Raw genomic sequence first — 17,839 nt, forward strand, 5'->3', positions numbered from 1 at the left:
CCCCGATCCTTCTATGCCACTGGGTGGCGGGAGGGTAAGGACAGCACTGTATTAGGGTGGGTGGGATTCAGTTGGTACGGCAGTGGCCCAGGACTGCTCTCACCCCAGGGGGGTTTGTGAATGTTAATTGTTCGTTTGTGTTCAATGGAAAGACAAAACCAAGATCAAAGCTCTGCCATGCCGTGCAGCTTGCACCTGGCACACCCACGTTCGAACGTCCGAGCTCGGGTGTGGGCAGAGAGTTCCAAACATGCACCTGAGATTAAAAAGGGAAGGAAAAGCACCAGTTTGGGTTGCACTAATACTCTAAAAAGATGGAACGGAGTGAATGCAAACTGCATTGAAAGAAGAAATCCCTGTTCCTCGCGTGGCCACCGGCTGACAAGTATCAGCTGTTGCAGCCCAGTTCAAGGACCCCGGCAAACATACAGCGAGCGGTGACAACCCAAGAGAGAGTCCGTCAGATTCCGGAGAGCCATACACTTGTGCCTAACCTGGCTGCACCAGGACTAAGCCTGGGAGGAAAGTGTGTTTGCAGGCTGGGAGGGTGTCATGGGACTGGATTTTTATATTGGGTATGGAAACTATTTTATGGGCCCAATGTGTGTATTTGCCCCAAATATTATGCCAGGGGGGCCATGTGAGATGTCTAATGAAAACTGAGGATGTTGTGAATCTGTGTGTGCTACTTACATGTCTGTGTCACGTGTGTAGGAAGAGTTATGCCTTTAGCTTTCTAACTGCATTAGAAAATGTGTCAGTGCTAAGCTTCACAGCAGGAGGTCTGAACTCAGCCCCAGCCAGGACATTGGGCTGAACATTGGGGTGCAAACCAGGTGCTCAGATGTCAAATCCACATTTCAGAAACTTGGGACTTGTCAGTGGAATGCAGCCCGCTGGTCAGGTGACCTGGGCTGAACAAAGGAACTGAAATCAGGTACCCAGACATCCAATACACCTGCCATGTAAATGACTGGTGTATTATGCAAAGACCAGCAACCAATGGCAGTTTGCCACAGAGGCTCACCTGGGTCAGGTGATTTTTGACCCCAAGATCCGGATGGGAAGAAGAAGGGCTTTGTCCCTGAACAAGACGGAACCATGAGGTGGACCTTGCAGCATCCATCTTGGAATCTTGGACTTTTGTCGTCTTATAGCTGGGCCTGTCTCCAACGGTCCATGTTCCAGCATGTTGACCCCAGCGGGCTGGACCTACACGTCTCCAGTAACTAAAACTATGTAACCTGAAATGGAGTTTCAGAGACTTTCAAGAATCAGCAAATACTGTAACATCGCTGGCCTGCATCAGTAGCTGTAACTGATGTCTGTAAAGTATCGCTTTAACGATTTCTCTCTCTAAGTTGGTTCCTTCTTTTTTTGTTAATAAACCTTTAGATATTTAGACCTGAAGGATTGGTGAGTGTGGTGATTTGTGTAAGATCCACGTACAGTTGGGTCTCAACATTCGCAAGGGGTCTGTGTTTAGAACCCTCTCAAAATGTTGATTTTTTGTGAATATGGGGGTGCCCAGAGCCCCGGGGGAAGCAGCGGCTGCCAGCGCTCCTGCCCGGGGCCCTGGGGAAGCAGCTGCTCAGCTGCTCGTGAATAATTGAATTTGCAAACATTAAGTTTATGAATCATGAGACGCTACTGTATATATTGACCAGGGACTTTGGGGCCCAGGAGAATCAGTGTGGAGTTGGTGAAACAGGTTTAAGAACCTCTCACCTAAGTTTGGGGTTGTTGGTCTGGGCTGGTACAGCAGCTGGGAAATCAGTATTTGCTTGTGTGGCTTCCGGCTGGCCAGAGGGGCTGGCAGAGGTACTTTTGTGAACGACTGGATTTGCCTTAATGAGAAGGCCACCCCAGCTTGGGGCTGTAAGGGTCTGGGCTTTAAGCAAGGACACCCTAGACTGACTTCTCTAGCTGTGCCCAGAAAGCCCATCCTATTCCAGTGGCGCAGTCGTGTTCGGATCCACAGAACCTGGTCAGCTGAGCTTGGGCTCAGGACCTCAGGCTGTTCTAAATCTGAGTGATGTGTTCAGGTGGAAGGCGACTCCTTCCCAGACACTGGATGACAGGGCTCCAATTGCATAACCAACTGGTCCGTACGCCCCAGTAGCTGCACGGCTCCAGCAGGCACCAGCCTGCCCAAGGAGCACCTTTCTGCTGGCTGGGGTACGGTCCTGGCCATGCGTTATACGCCTGAGCTCTTGCCCACAAAGTTCAGAGTCAATATTCCAGTCTGACCACGGCCATGAGGAGTCTTAGGATCCTGTGGATGGTTTTGTCCTCCAAGTGAGTGCCATGCAGTAAGCAGCGTGCTGTGCACATGGAGGCCTGGCTTCACCGAATGACAAACACCCCTCGGTGTTGCCCAGCAAGATTCCCCCAGCGCCTCTGCTGGTGAACCCAACCAACCAGCCTGCAACTTTGCAGAGTCCAAGTCCCAGCTTGCCTACAGATTTTCCATGTGACTTCAGGCCACTTGCTGAGCCTTCCTGGCCATACAATGGGGATCATAGCTGGGCCTTGCCTCACCAGTGGCTGCAAGGCCAGAAATCCATGCACAAGTCTCGGGCATTCTGATCCTCTGGAGGAAAGGGCCATATAAGCATATAAGTGGAGAGGTCAGGTACAAGGGCTCCACCTCGAGGCTCCCTGGCCTGGTCTTTCACACCGCGGGTAGGAGGACACGGGTGACACTATTGGAGTTTTACAATAAACTTGAGAGACAGACCATAACCTCTTTCCTAAGTTTGCACCAAACCTTGTGCCGAGCGGGCCAAGTGAGGTGTCTCATGAAGGCTGGTGATTCACTCAATCTGCTTGTAGATCTGTGTTACATTTGTGTGTGAAGTCATGAGCGTGGCTCTGCGCCTGTAGGTAAAGAAATTAGTTCTGGAAGAACACTAAGGGGGCCGGGGCAGTCTCCTGCAAAGAATGCCCAGCCCGGAAAAGCCGAGTGGATTCTAATGCACACCCCAGGAATGTTTTGGGGACGTGCTGTTGGACCACGCTGCCAAGGGCGGAATGCCCCAGCAAGGGAAGCTCAGGTGACCTCATGAGGTGGTTCACCACTGAATACTTGACCAGAAACAGGGGCATCACTGCTATGAACGGAGCCTGAATGGACTGTGGGACTGTCCAACAAACAATGAATTTCCAGAGACTTTTAAGATAGCAGCCTTTACCACCTGATGCAGCCTGCACCAAGAGATGTATGACTGGTGTACGTAACTTAACCTCTAACAATTTTTCTCTCTCACCCTATTCTTTCTTCCTTTCTTAATAGCCCGTTAGACGTTAGGTCCAGCACGCTGTTTTGCGTAAGATCTAAGTATGCATTGACCTGGGAATGTGGCTGGTTCCTTTGGGGGATGGAAGACCTGTGTGGATTTGGTGAGACTGGTTTTCACAACCTCTCATCTGTGTAAGGAGGGTGCTAATTAGGGCACCAGAGATACTCGGCAGCCTGTGGGATTCGTTTGTGTGACCCCTTGCTGGCCAGGAAGACAGCTGAGGTGCTTTTGGTGACTGGCTTGGTTTGCCTCAGAGAGGAAGGCATCCCAGTCTGGGCTGTAAGTGGCCCAGTTTTAAGCAATTTGCCCAGGTTTGGCTCTCTCAGCTGTTCCCAGGAAACCTGCATATTACAACAGATCCATGTTTTACTCACTGGAACAGTCCACAGGAGAGGATCTATTAAAGGCAGTAACCTGCATCCCAGCAAAGAGGAGAGGACAGATGCTGATGAAGTACAGGCAGGAATGGAAAAGAAACAATCAAATGAGAGTGTCCCGGTTAATTACAGTGCAGGAAGGCAGACAACTCTATACCAACAAATTCTAGAAGTGCTTATTATAAATGCTAGAAGTCTAAGTGGAGAGACAAGGCTGGGGAGGGGAATATCTTTTAGTGGACCTACTTCTGTGGATGAAGCAGCGTTAAGAAGGAGCAGTCACATGCACAGAACCATTTATAAAGCAGCCAAGCAGAGGCTCAGACGAAATGTATGCCCCAAATTAAAAACAACCAGTAAGTGGCCCCAGTCAAAGAAATGCTGCCGTGGCCACACAACAGAGCAAGAGCAGCTGGCAGGGCAGAAAAAAAAAGCATCCTTTAGAAATCACCACACCCCAGCGGTCTCCCCAGCACCCCAAGAGCAGCCAGGTTATGACATCACTGCAGACAGAAGTCAAAGCACCAAGGTGGGGGAAGCTGCAAGGCCAGGTGCTAAATGAGGATATCACAGAATTTGGAGTGGAACAACGACAAACTAGGGCCGCAGTAACACGAGGGGATACAGGAAGGACACAGCAGCTTGTCTTGGTGGGAAAGTGGCATTATATGCAAAAAAGCATTGAGTCAAACACAGCACACTGCTTAAATCTGAGCCTGGCCCACAGCTTCTCTAGGGGGAGAAATCCTGCCCTGGGATAACGAGGAGTCTAGCACAAGGAGAGCACCAGACAGGGGCGGGGACCAGACCTGTACCACACTCAGGGAAATCAGAGAGGAGAAGGCCCATCGGTGTGGGGGATTCCACATCTGCCCATTCTGATGGGGCAGACACCGTCTCAGGGCAGGATGCAGAGATAAAACTTCCAGCCACGACTCGTGGGACCCACCCGGGGAGAGGCAATTATTCATTAATCCAAAGCAGAGCACGGGGTCCAGTCCAAGAGGTGACTAGAGCCGAACCACTGGGTAACAGCAGCCACAAGGAATCCTCTCCCAGTGGAGCCAGGGAACTAGCAGGGCCCCCCCGCACCCCTCCGAGGTCTGCGCTGGGGCCTCTGTTGTTTGACGCATACACAAATGACGTGTAAAAAGCAGGTGACAGGGATGCGGCAGCGAGGGCTGAGGACGACACGAAACGACTCCAGCCAGCGAAGTCCAGGGCAGAGTGCAAAGGGATCACGCTTGAGACTGGATGAAATTCAGTGTTGAGCTCAATCTGTGAAAGCAACGGCCGTAAATCCAAAGCAGCGCAGGGGAGTATCTGCTGTGGAGGGGTGCAGCTGCGTCTGGCAGGAGGGGATGCCTCCCTTCCAGTCTGTGCCGAATGGGCCTGCTCCATGCACCTCCCATGGCAGCATGCCCTGGCATTGGTGCAGTGCCCCGCTGAGGCCATGTGCTGGGCATGCCGCAGGGTGGGACCGAGCACTCGGAGGCGGAGAGAGACTGGGCTCTCGGCTCACACTTCCCTATGGTGCCGCACAGCCCTGCAGCATGGTCCAGCCCGGAGAGCTGGGACTCTGGCCCCTTCCAGGTTTCCTTCCCAGGAGGGGGGCTCGCCAGTCCAGTCGGGGAGTCTGCAGTGCTCCTGCCGGCTCACTCAGAGGCTCTTTTCTTCTTCCACAGAGCTGCTCTGACGTACTGAACTCTCTCCCGCCCTCAGCTGGGCTGCACTCACGCTGAATGAATGGCCCCAGCAACGGGCCTGGCAAACGGATGCAAAGAGGCACGCTGGGGCTGCACGGTCCCACCCTGGGGGAGCCCCCGCAGGGTCCCTGTGCAACCCGCTCTCTGCCACCTCGCAGGGCTGAGACATGGGAGCTGCCCAGACGGAAGGCTGGGACCAGCCCAAGACTAGATGGTGGAGCGCTGAGCTCAAGTCCCTGGTCTGCCGCAGACTCCACCCTTAGCCTGCTCCCTTGGCACTACAGAGGCAGCGGTGTGCCAGTGACCTTGCTGGCAGTGAGGGACCCAACTGCCTGCAGAGCCTGGGCCCTTCCCTCTCCCTGCACTCCACTGCACTGCACCACTCTGCTGGGAGCGAGGGACCCAGCAGCCCTGGAGAGCCTGGGCTCTTCCCTCTCCCTGCACTGCACTACACTGCACTGCACCACTCTGCTGGGAGTGAGGGACCCAACTGCCTGCAGAGCCTGGGCCCTTCCCTCTCCCTGCACTGCACTGCACTGCACTGCACCACTCTGCTGGGAGTGAGGGACCCAACTGCCTGCAGAGCCTGGGCCCTTCCCTCTCCCTGCACTGCACTGCACTGCATTGCACCACTCTGCTGGGAGCGAGGGACCCAGCAGCCCTGGAGAGCCTGGGCTCTTCCCTCTCCCTGCACTGCACTGCAACACTCTGCTGGGAGTGAGGGACCCAACTGCCTGCAGAGCTTGGGCCCTTCCCTCTCCCTGCACTGCACTGCACTGCACTGCACCACTCTGCTGGGAGCGAGGGACCCAGCAGCTCTGGAGAGTCTGGGCTCTTCCCTCTCCCTGCACTGCACTGCACTGCACTGCACCACTCTGCTGGGAGCAAGGGACCCAGCAGCCCTGGAGAGTCTGGGCTCTTCCCTCTCCCTGCACTGCACTACACTGCACTGCAACGCTCTGCTGGGAGCGAGGGACCCAGCTGCCTGCAGAGCCTGGGCCCTACGCTCTCCCTGGCCCTGCACTGCTTTACACTGCAAAGCTCTGCTTGCTCCCAGGGGAACCTCCCTGTTGATTCTGCAGGGCTCAGCCCCTAGCACCAGGAATGGGCAGGCGCAGGGTGCAGTGGGCAGAGACTAGCCCGCTCATGCTGTGCCCTGCTGTCCCCTCTCTGTCAGCCAGGCTTGGGGCCCTCCTCCCTGGCAGGCGGGGGACGCTGTCGCTCGCAGATCCAGCTGGGCACCAGCCGTCCAGCTGCAGCTCCCTGCTGCTGCTGCCGCCAGGTGTGCAGTGCACTGCGGTGAGCTCCTGCGCCGAGCCGAGCCAGCAGCCCAGCATGTAGGTGACACAGCAGCCGTGGCACAGGCCTCACACTCGTCTCTGCTAGTGTTCAGCGTGCACCACGGCTCAGCCGGGCTCAAGTGCTTAGGCCGGTGCCCTCTGGAGCAGGCTGCCCTGGTGGGTGGCTCTGCGTTCGCAGCCGTAGAGCAGCTGGAGGACTGGAGAGAGAGCAGGGCCCTGCCGTGCTGGGGGCACATGCCCTACCAGTAGCTTGGTGGTTCGAGCATTGGCCTGCTAAGCCCAGGGCTCTGGGCTCAGTCCTGGAGGGGCCAGGTAGGGGTCTGGGGCCAATAGAGTAATTAAAACAAATCCGTCGGGGTGGTGCTTGGCCCAGCCAAGAGGGCAGGACGCTGGACTGGGCTCGAGATCTCCTGAGGTCCTCCCAGCTCTACGAGATGGGGATCTCCATATACGTTACCTGCCTCTCCAGAAAGGCTGACCAGGGCCCTGCTGCTCTCAGCTCAGACAGGCCTCTCCTGTCGGGGGCCCCATCTGCCAGGGCAGCCAAGGCAGCAATGGGCTCGGCAGAGTTTTCTGCTTGGTCGAACGGCCGATGGAGGCGCTGGAGCAGCAGGCTCCTTGCGCCCGAGGCCAGGCAGCCAGCAAGGGACACGGCGGGCCATGGCACACTGCAGGCAGGGGCAGACGGGAACAGGAGGCCGGTCTCGCAGAGCTGCCAGCCAGGTGAGGAGCGGAAAGAGGCCGCCTCACCCACCTCCTCTGAAAGCAGGGAGGGAAAGTGTGAGAGCCCGATGCCAGCCTACCTTCCCTTCCCCCGGCAGCCTGCCTTGCCCCCGGGGGCTGTTACACGCGCACACGCCCGCCGGCAGCCTGCCTTGCCCCCGGGGGCTGTTACACACGCACACGCCCGCCGGCAGCCTGCCTTGCCCCCGGGGGCTGTTACACACGCACACGCCCGCCGGGAGCCTGCCTTGCCCCCGGGGGCTGTTACACGCGCACACGCCCGCCGGCAGCCTGCCTTGCCCCCGGGGGCTGTTACACGCACACGCCCGCCGGCAGCCTGCCTTGCCCCCGGGGGCTGTTACACACGCACACGCCCGCCGGGAGCCTGCCTTGCCCCCGGGGGCTGTTACACACGCACACGCCCGCCGGCAGCCTGCCTTGCCCCCGGGGGCTGTTACACACGCACACGACCGCCGGCAGCCTGCCTTGCCCCCGGGGGGCTGTTACACGCACACGCCCGCCGGCAGCCTGCCTTGCCCCCGGGGGCTGTTACATGCACACACGCCCGCTGGCAGCCTGCCTTGCCCCCGGGGGCTGTTACACACGCACACGCCCGCCGGCAGCCTGCCTTGCCCCCGGGGGGCTGTTACACGCACACGCCCACCGGCAGCCTGCCTTGCCCCCGGGGGCTGTTACACGCACACACGCCCGCCGGCAGCCTGCCTTGCCCCCGGGGGCTGTTACACACGCACACGCCCGCCGGCAGCCTGCCTTTCCCCCGGGGGGCTGTTACACGCACACGCCCACCGGCAGCCGGCCTTGCCCCCGGGGGCTGTTACACACGCACACGCCCGCCGGCAGCCTGCCTTGCCCCCGGGGGCTGTTACACACGCACACGCCCGCCGGCAGCCCGCCTTGCCCCCGGGGGCTGTTACATGCGCACACGCCCGCCGGCAGCCCGCCTTGCCCCCGGGGGCTGTTACACACACACACGCCCGCCGGCAGCCCGCCTTGCCCCCCGGGGGCTGTTACACGCGCACACGCCCGCCGGCAGCCTGCCTTGCCCCCGGGGGCTGTTACACACGCACACGCCCGCCGGCAGCCTGCGTTGCCCCCGGGGGCTGTTACACGCACACACGCCCGCCGGCAGCCCGCCTTGCCCCCGGGGGGCTGTTACACACGCACACGCCCGCCGGCAGCCCGCCTTGCCCCCGGGGGGCTGTTACACGCGCACACGCCCGCCGGCAGCCTGCCTTGCCCCCGGGGGCTGTTACACACACACACGCCCGCCGGCAGCCCGCCTTGCCCCCCGGGGGCTGTTACACGCGCACACGCCCGCCGGCAGCCTGCCTTGCCCCCGGGGGCTGTTACACACGCACACGCCCGCCGGCAGCCTGCCTTGCCCCCGGGGGCTGTTACACGCGCACACGCCCGCCGGGAGCCTGCCTTGCCCCCGGGGGCTGTTACACGCGCACACGCCCGCCGGGAGCCTGCCTTGCCCCCGGGGGCTGTTACACACGCACACGCCCGCCGGCAGCCCGCCTTGCCCCCGGGGGGCTGTTACACGCGCACACGCCCGCCGGCAGCCTGCCTTGCCCCCGGGGGCTGTTACACGCGCACACGCCCGCCGGGAGCCTGCCTTGCCCCCGGGGGCTGTTACACACGCACACGCCCGCCGGCAGCCTGCCTTGCCCCCGGGGGCTGTTACACACGCACACGCCCGCTGGCAGCCTGCGTTGCCCCCGGGGGCTGTTACACGCACACACGCCCGCCGGCAGCCTGCCTTGCCCCCGGGGGGCTGTTACACACGCACACGCCCGCCGGCAGCCCGCCTTGCCCCCGGGGGCTGTTACACACACACACGCCCGCCGGCAGCCCGCCTTGCCCCCCGGGGGCTGTTACACGCGCACACGCCCGCCGGCAGCCTGCCTTGCCCCCGGGGGCTGTTACACGCACACCGGCAGCCTGCCTTACCCTCTGGGGGCTGTTGCACACACACACGCCCGCCGGCAGCCTGCCTTGCCCCCGGGGGCTGTTACACGCGCACACGCCCGCCGGCAGCCTGCCTTGCCCCCGGGGGCTGTTACACACGCACACGCCCGCCGGCAGCCTGCCTTGCCCCCGGGGGCTGTTACACACGCACACGCCCGCCGGCAGCCTGCCTTGCCCCCGGGGGCTGTTGCACACACACACGCCCGCCGGCAGCCTGCCTTGCCCCCGGGGGCTGTTACACGCACACGTCCGCCAGCAGCCTGCCTTGCCCCCGGGGGCTGTTACACGCACACATGTCCGCCAGCAGCCTGCCTTACCCCCGGGGGCTGTTACACGCACACCGGCAGCCTGCCTTACCCTCTGGGGGCTGTTACACACACACGCACACGCCCGCCGGCAGCCTGCCTTGCCCCCAGGGGCTGTTACACACACACGTTCGCCAGCAGCCTGCCTTGCCCCCTGGGGGTTGTTACACACACACACCTGCCGGCAATCTGCCTTACCCCCTGGGGGCTGTTACACACACACACACCCGCCAGCAGCCTGCCTTACCCCGGGGGCTGTTACACGCACATCAGCAGCCTGCCTTACCCTCTGGGGGCTGTTACACACACACACACATGTGCTCACCGGCAGCCTGCCTTGCCCCCGGGGGCTGTTACACACACACACGCCTGCCGGCAGCCTGCCTTGCCCCCGGGGGCTGTTACACACACACACGCCTGCCGGCAGCCTGCCTTATCCCTCTGGGGGCTGTTACACACACACACGCCTGCCGGCAGCCTGCCTTATCCCTCTGGGGGCTGTTACACACACACACATGTGCTCACCGGCAGCCTGCCTTGCCCCCGGGGGCTGTTACACACACACACGCCTGCCAGCAGCCTGCCTTGCCCCCGGGGGCTGTTACACACACACACGCCTGCCGGCAGCCTGCCTTATCCCTCTGGGGGCTGTTAAACACACACACGCCCACCGGCAGCCTGCCTTACTCCCAGGGGCTGTTACACACACACACACACACACACACACCAGCCTGAGCAGGGAGATCCCCGACCGACGGCAGCCGCCCGCTTGGGGCTGGGCCCGTGCCGGGGGAAAGGCCCCTCGGTGCACACACAGCCCTCTGCTGGCCCCACGGGCAGCCTGGCGCCACCGGCCGGCCGCAGGGAGGGGCCCTGTGCAGGGTCTTGGAGCAGATGTGCCAACAGCAGCTTGGTGCAATTCAGCACCACCTGACAGTGCTCACCCCAAGCACCCTGAGACAGCTGGCCTGGGAGGGGCAGCCGGGCAGCATCTCCCCCCACCCCCAGCTGAGCAGCCAGTGTCCCCTCGGGGGTTCTGGCGAGAGCCACCCCCACCGCGCAGAGACGTCTCCTGGCCTCAGTCGCCCTGACAGCGTGGTGGCCTTGCCGCCGCCCACGCAGCCTGGGGACAGCCATCCCGCCGCCCGGCCGCCGGCCGCCCTCGAGCCGTCCCGCTGCCCGGCCGCCGGCCGCCCTCGAGCCGTCCCGCTGCCCGGCCGCCGGCCGCCCTCGAGCCGTCCCGCTGCCCGGCCGCCGGCCGCCCTCGAGCCGTCCCGCTGCCCGGCCGCCGGCCGCCCTCGAGCCGTCCCGCTGCCCGGCCGCCGGCCGCCCTCGAGCCGTCCCGCTGCCCGGCCGCCGGCCGCCCTCGAGCCGTCCCATTGCCCGGCCGCCGGCCACCCTCGAGCCTTCCCACCGGGGCATTCTTAGGCCGGGAACCCACCCAGCGGAAGGGAGGCTGCAGATCTGCCCTCCCCAGAACACCTGCGCAGATCTTTGCTGGGCAAGGGCAGATGATGCTCCAGGCCTAGGGGGACACACCTGGTGGGGCAGCCAGTGGGGCCTGACCCTGGTGAGCCGATCCAGCCCCAGTCCTGCAAAGCACATGCACTGCTGTAGGCAGGGGAGCTCCCCATGGAAGTGAAGGGGTGACACCGACGGGAACATTGGTTGCGGGGGCAAGGGCAGGGGCCTCCCCGCCGAGCTACCGTCACACGGGCAGCAGGGCCAACAGTTTCATCAGGCCCCCAACGAGGGCTGGGGGAGGGGGGACGTGCTCTGCACTCTGGAAGGGCCTGCAGGCGCACGCTCCATGGGGCAGGTGCCCCCTTTGTCCCCCCATCGGCAGGGCCTGCAGGCGCATGCTCCATGGGGCAGGTGCCCCCTTTGTCCCCCCATTGGCAGGGCCTGCAGGCGCACGCTCCATGGGGCAGGTGCCCCCTTTGTCCCCCCATCGGCAGGGCCTGCACACACGCACTCAAGAGCCTTACTGACTGGGGAGCATCCCACCGCTGCCAAAACAGCCCCTTTGCCCCCGATCAGGCCATGTGCCGTCGCTGACCTCCAGCTCCTGGAATTCCTCCTCGTCCTCCACCTCATAGGAGAGCGTGTGGATCTGGAGGTCTTCTCCAGCCAGGTTGAGGACCTTGCTGTCCGGGGCGGGGGCGCGCTCCTCAATGAAGGTGGTCTCGCAGCACTCAGCGCTCACGCCCTCACCCCAGGAGCGCAGCACGTTCTCCGAGTACAGGAGGAGGTTGGGGTGGTAGTGGGACTCCACCGCCAGTGGCAGCGCATTGGGGTCCAGCAGCTGCTGCACCGGGTCGGGCCGGCTGCTCTCCAGGCAGGCCTGCACGGCCAGGTTGCCCACCAGGTGGCTGTGGTACTGCGGGGCCGGGTACAGGGAGCCCAGGCTCTCTCTGCCTTCTGCCAGCAAGGCCCGAGTGTTGATCAGGCCATTCTTTGTCCCTGCGGCTGCGATTTTGCTGTGCATCACCGCACTGCTCGGCTCCAGGAGCCCGTCCATCCTGCTGTCTTGCAGGGTCTGCGCCGGTTGTGGGGAATCACAGCTCAGGCTGCGGGAATGGCACCCATCCTCCTGGGGGACCAAATAAATACCCAGGTGAGACATGAAACAGAGGGCCTCCCAGCCTGCATCCCACCCAGCCAGCGCGCGCTTGTGGCTGAAGGAAGACGGGCCCTGAGCCCATGGGCCTCTCCTGCCCAGCCAGGGTCCAAGTGCACACAGCAGCTTGCAGGACCAGCGCCTCCCAGGCCGACTCCTCTTCAAGCAGAACTGTAATGCACCCAACCAGGAGGGATGCCCAGGCAGCCAGCCCAGGCCGGGGCTCATGGTTCACACGGGACCATGCCAGGAAAAAGGCGGGTTTCAGCCAAACACTGACCCTCCGGAGAAACTCCACCCACACAGCACAGAGCCCCAGGAGCATCCACCACCTCTGCCCACGGCCCGAGACACAGATCTCAGCGCCTGCCTGCCCTTAGCACGGCGGAAGCCCACGTCCCCTCCCCTTCACAGGCGCTTTCGCCCAGAGCAGGGCCTGCGAGAGGCACTGTGCGGGGAGAGGCCAAGCTGACCCCAAGCTCCCAAAGAGCTCCCAAAGACCCCTTGGGGTCACCTCCTCCAACTGCCTCTGCCGGGTGGCCCCTCCGAGGGGAGCAACCCTTAAACTAAAAGCAACAGCAGCTGTCTGATGGCTGGAGCTAAAGCCTCAAGGCTGTGAGGTCGCACCCAGCCACAGGACAAGCCAGCGGAGAGGGACAGAGCCATAACACAGGGTTTCCTCTGAAGCTGCGAGCCAGGGCTGTTCCCCTCTCACTGCCTGAGTACGTGGGATTGCTCTGTCCCCAGGGCAGGGCCGTTCCCCTCTCACTGCCCGAGTACGTGGGATTGCTCTGTCCCCAGGGCAGGGCCGTTCCCCTCTCACTGCCCGAGCACATGGCATTGCTCTGTCCCCAGGGCAGGGCCGTTCCCCTCTCACTGCCCGAGTACATGGCATTGCTCTGTCCCCAGGGCAGGGCTGTTCCCCTCTCACTGCCCGAGTACATGGGATTGCTCTGTCCCCAGGGCAGGGCCGTTCCCCTCTCACTGCCCGAGCACATGGGATTGCTCTGTCCCCAGGGCAGGGCCGTTCCCCTCTCACTGCCCGAGTACATGGCATTGCTCTGTCCCCAGGGCAGGGCTGTTCCCCTCTCACTGCCCGAGTACATGGGATTGCTCTGTCCCCAGGGCAGGGCCGTTCCCCTCTCACTGCCCAAGCACATGGCATTGCTCTGTCCCCAGGGCAGGGCCGTTCCCCTCTCACTGCCCGAGTACATGGGATTGCTCTGTCCCCAGGGCAGGGCTGTTCCCCTCTCACTGCCCGAGTACATGGGATTGCTCTGTCCCCAGGGCAGGGCCGTTCCCCTCTCACTGCCCGAGCACATGGGATTGCTCTGTCCCCAGGGCAGGGCTGTTCCCCTCTCACTGCCCGAGTACATGGCATTGCTCTGTCCCCAGGGCAGGGCTGTTCCCCTCTCACTGCCCGAGCACATGGCATTGCTCTGTCCCCAGGGCAGGGCTGTTCCCCTCTCACTGCCTGAGTACGTGGGATTGCTCTGTCCCCAGGGCAGGGCTGTTCCCCTCTCACTGCCTGAGTACATGGGATTGCTCTGTCCCCAGGGCAGGGCCGTTCCCCTCTCACTGCCTGAGTACGTGGGATTGCTCTGTCCCCAGGGCAGGGCCGTTCCCCTCTCACTGCCCGAGTACATGGGATTGCTCTGTCCCCAGGGCAGGGCTGTTCCCCTCTCACTGCCCGAGTACATGGGATTGCTCTGTCCCCAGGGCAGGGCTGTTCCCCTCTCACTGCCCGAGTACATGGCATTGCTCTGTCCCCAGGGCAGGGCCGTTCCCTCTCACTGCCCGAGTACATGGCATTGCTCTGTCCCCAGGGCAGGGCCGTTCCCACTCACTGCCTGAGTACATGGCATTGCTCTGTCCCCAGGGCAGGGCCGTTCCCCTCTCACTGCCCGAGTACATGGCATTGCTCTGTCCCCAGGGCAGGGCCGTTCCCCTCTCACTGCCCGAGTACATGGGATTGCTCTGTCCCCAGGGCAGGGCCGTTCCCCTCTCACTGCCCGAGTACATGGGATTGCTCTGTCCCCAGGGCAGGGCTGTTCCCTCTCACTGCCCGAGCACGTGGGATTGCTCTGTCCCCAGGGCAGGGCTGTTCCCTCTCACTGCCCGAGCACGTGGGATTGCTCTGTCCCCAGGGCAGGGCTGTTCCCTCTCACTGCCCGAGCACGTGGGATTGCTCTGTCCCCAGGGCAGGGCTGTTCCCTCTCAGTGCCCGAGCACGTGGGATTGCTCTGTCCCCAGGGCAGGGCCGTTCCCTCTCACTGCCCGAGTACGTGGCATTGCTCTGTCCCCAGGGCAGGGCCATTCCCCTCTCACTGCCCGAGCACGTGGGATTGCTCTGTCCCCAGGGCAGGGCCGTTCCCCTCTCACTGCCCGAGTACGTGGCATTGCTCTGTCCCCAGGGCAGGGCCGTTCCCCTCTCACTGCCCGAGTACATGGCATTGCTCTGTCCCCAGGGCAGGGCCGTTCCCCTCTCACTGCCCGAGTACATGGCATTGCTCTGTCCCCAGGGCAGGGCTGTTCCCCTCTCACTGCCCGAGTACATGGGATTGCTCTGTCCCCAGGGCAGGGCTGTTCCCCTCTCACTGCCCGAGTACATGGGATTGCTCTGTCCCCAGGGCAGGGCCGTTCCCCTCTCACTGCCCGAGTACATGGCATTGCTCTGTTCCCAGGGCAGGGCCGTTCCCTCTCACTGCCCGAGCACGTGGGATTGCTCTGTCCCCAGGGCAGGGCCGTTCCCCTCTCACTGCCCGAGCACGTGGGATTGCTCTGTCCCCAGGGCAGGGCCGTTCCCCTCTCACTGCCCGAGCACGTGGGATTGCTCTGTCCCCAGGGCAGGGCCGTTCCCCTCTCACTGCCCGAGCACGTGGGATTGCTCTTTCCCCAGGGCAGGGCTGTTCCCCAGTGTCCCGTCTGCTGACAGTAGCCGATGCCAGGTGCCCCAGACGGAGTGGACAGAACAGGCAGTCACTGGGTAATCCCTCTCCTGTCATCCATTTCCAGCCTCTGACAAATAGGGTAGCGACACCATCCCTGCTCATCCTAGGTAACAGCCATCAATGGACCTGACCCCCCATGAATTTACCTAGTTCTTCTTTGAACCCTTTTAAAGGCCTGTTCTTCCCAGAATCCTGTGGCAAGGAGTTCCACAGGCCAATTGTGCGCTGCATGAAGAAAAACTCTCTTTTGTTAGTTTTAAACCTGCTCCCCATCAATTTCATTTGGTGACCCCCAGTTCTTATGTTATGGAAACAAGTAAATAACTTTTCCTTACTCACTCTTCCCACACCAGTCATGATTGCATAAACCCCTATCATAACCCTGCTTAGGCTCAACCTACACTACAGGGGAAGACCAGGCCACTCAGGGTTAATCTTCAGGGGTTTGATTTTACACTCGCATGAAATCAAGCTCTCAGGGTCAATGTCGACCCCATGCTCCTCGTGAGAGGTGAGGAATCAGGAAGCTCAAAGGGAGAAATGCTGCCGATGTCCTTCCCCCGGTAAGCCAGACAAGTTAGCTGAGTAGAGATACGCCGACCTTAGCTACGCAACTGGCATAGCTAACAACGCAAATCTGCAGCCGAGCTCCATATCTAGTACAGACATAGCCTCGCTCTCCTTTCTTCTCAGCTGAAAAGTCCCAGCTCTATTGATCTTTCTTCATCCGGCACCTATCCAGACCCATAAGCATTTTTGTTGCACTTTCCTGAACCTTTTCAAATGCCAATCTCTCTTTTCTGGCACAAGGTAACCATATCTGCATACAGTATTCAAGACGTGGGTGAACCATGGCTTTATATAGAAGCAATAAGCTATTCTCTGTCTTATTCTCTGTCACTTTTCTAATGATTCCTGACATTGTTTGTTTTTCTGACAGCCGCTGCACATGGAGTGGATGTTTCCAGAGAACTGCCCACAATGACTCCAAGATCCCTCTCTTGAGTGGTTATAGCTAAATTAGTCCCCACCGTTTTGCATGTACAGTTGGGATTGTTTTTTCCAATGTACATTACTTTACATTTATCCACATTAAAATTCAATTGCCATTTTGTAGCACAGTCACTTGGTTTTGCGAGATCTTTTTGAAGCACTTCACAGTCTGCTTTGCTCTTAACCATCTTGAGCAGTTCAGTATCACCTGCCAATGTTGCCACCTCACTGTTTATCCTGTTCTCCAGGTCATTGATAAAGAGGTTGAATAGGACTGGTCCCAGTATGACCTTTGGGGGACACCACCAGTTACCACTCTTCATTCCGAAAACTTACCATTGACTCCCACCCTTAGTTTCCTGTCTTTTAACCAGTTATCAATCCATGAGAGGACCTTCCCTCTTATCCCACAACAACTTACTTTACTTAACAGCCTTTGGAGAGGGACTTTTGTCAAAGACTTTCTGGAAATCTAAGCATGCTATATCTACTGGGTCCCCCTTGTCCACATGTTTACTGACCCCCTCAGAAAACTCTAGTAGATTAGTAAGGCATGATTTCCCTTCACAGAAACCATGTTGACTTTTCCCCAAAAAATCATGTTCATCTATGTCTGACAATTATATACTTTATTATAGTTTCACCTAATTTGCTCTTTATTGACATTAGACTTACTGGTCTGTAATTGCCAGGATCACCTCTACAGCCCTTTTTAAAGATTAGTAGCACACTAGCTATCTTCCAGTCATTGGATACAGAAGCTGATTTAGAGGATAAGTTACAAACCACAGTTAATAGTTCCACATTTTCATATATGAATTCTACTGAAATTGGAGTTCGTTTAATGCCTCATTTATGCGATTTGAAAAAATAATGGCAGACGAGGCCCCCTCTCGTTGTGCTGGGGATCACGGAGGACATGGTGTCCCAGCAATGGTGCTGCAGAACTGTAATGTAGACACTTCCCACCCCTATGGAAGGGGGTTTCCCATCAGTGCAGCTAAGCAACCTCTTGGAGGGGGCAGCTAGATCAATGAAAGAACTCTGTCACCAACCTGGCCATGGCTAGCCCCCGGGCCAAACTGCCCTAACTATACTGAATACAGTGAGAGACTTTTCACAGCCTGACGGGCATCTCCAGGCTGAGCTCCTTCACACACAGGCCAGGGCCCAAGGACAGTTTTCATCTGCTTCAGAAACGCCCCACACCAGAAGTTCCAAGCCTCAACGGTGAAGTCACACACACGTTTCTCTAGCTGTCATGCACTCATGAGAGTGTTGCCATTGATTCAACAAGCCTAGTGCAGCACTAATGATTAACTGGCTGGTGGGCACACACTTGAATCAAGATCCGAACCCAATGGACATTAGGTTGGTCTACTCTGAAACCTGGGTCTGAAGTTTCTGCAAGGATGAGACAAAGAACCCTATTTCCACTCAGCATCCATATAGTACTAGGGCTGATGCATCCTCCTACAATTCAGCGGCGATTCTTAAGCAGTCCAGAATCTCTTGTATCTCCAACAAGGTCACTGGATGGGAAATCAGACCTCCTAAGCTCTAGGAAAA

General features: G+C 60.0%; 1 protein-coding gene across 1 annotated transcript in view; it reads right to left on the minus strand.

Moving 5' to 3' along the window:
- The window catches only part of SYNDIG1 (synapse differentiation inducing 1), an 86,780-nt gene that overhangs the window by 57,292 nt on the left and 11,649 nt on the right, over positions 1-17,839 (minus strand). Inside the window, exon 2 of the mRNA XM_074988419.1 lies at positions 11,766-12,299. Coding sequence (XP_074844520.1) covers positions 11,766-12,227 — 462 coding nt within the window. The 5' untranslated portion in view covers positions 12,228-12,299. The remainder of the gene's footprint in view (positions 1-11,765; positions 12,300-17,839) is intronic.

The sequence above is a fragment of the Carettochelys insculpta genome, chromosome 3, assembly GCF_033958435.1.
Source record: "Carettochelys insculpta isolate YL-2023 chromosome 3, ASM3395843v1, whole genome shotgun sequence".
NCBI lineage: Eukaryota > Metazoa > Chordata > Testudines > Carettochelyidae > Carettochelys > Carettochelys insculpta.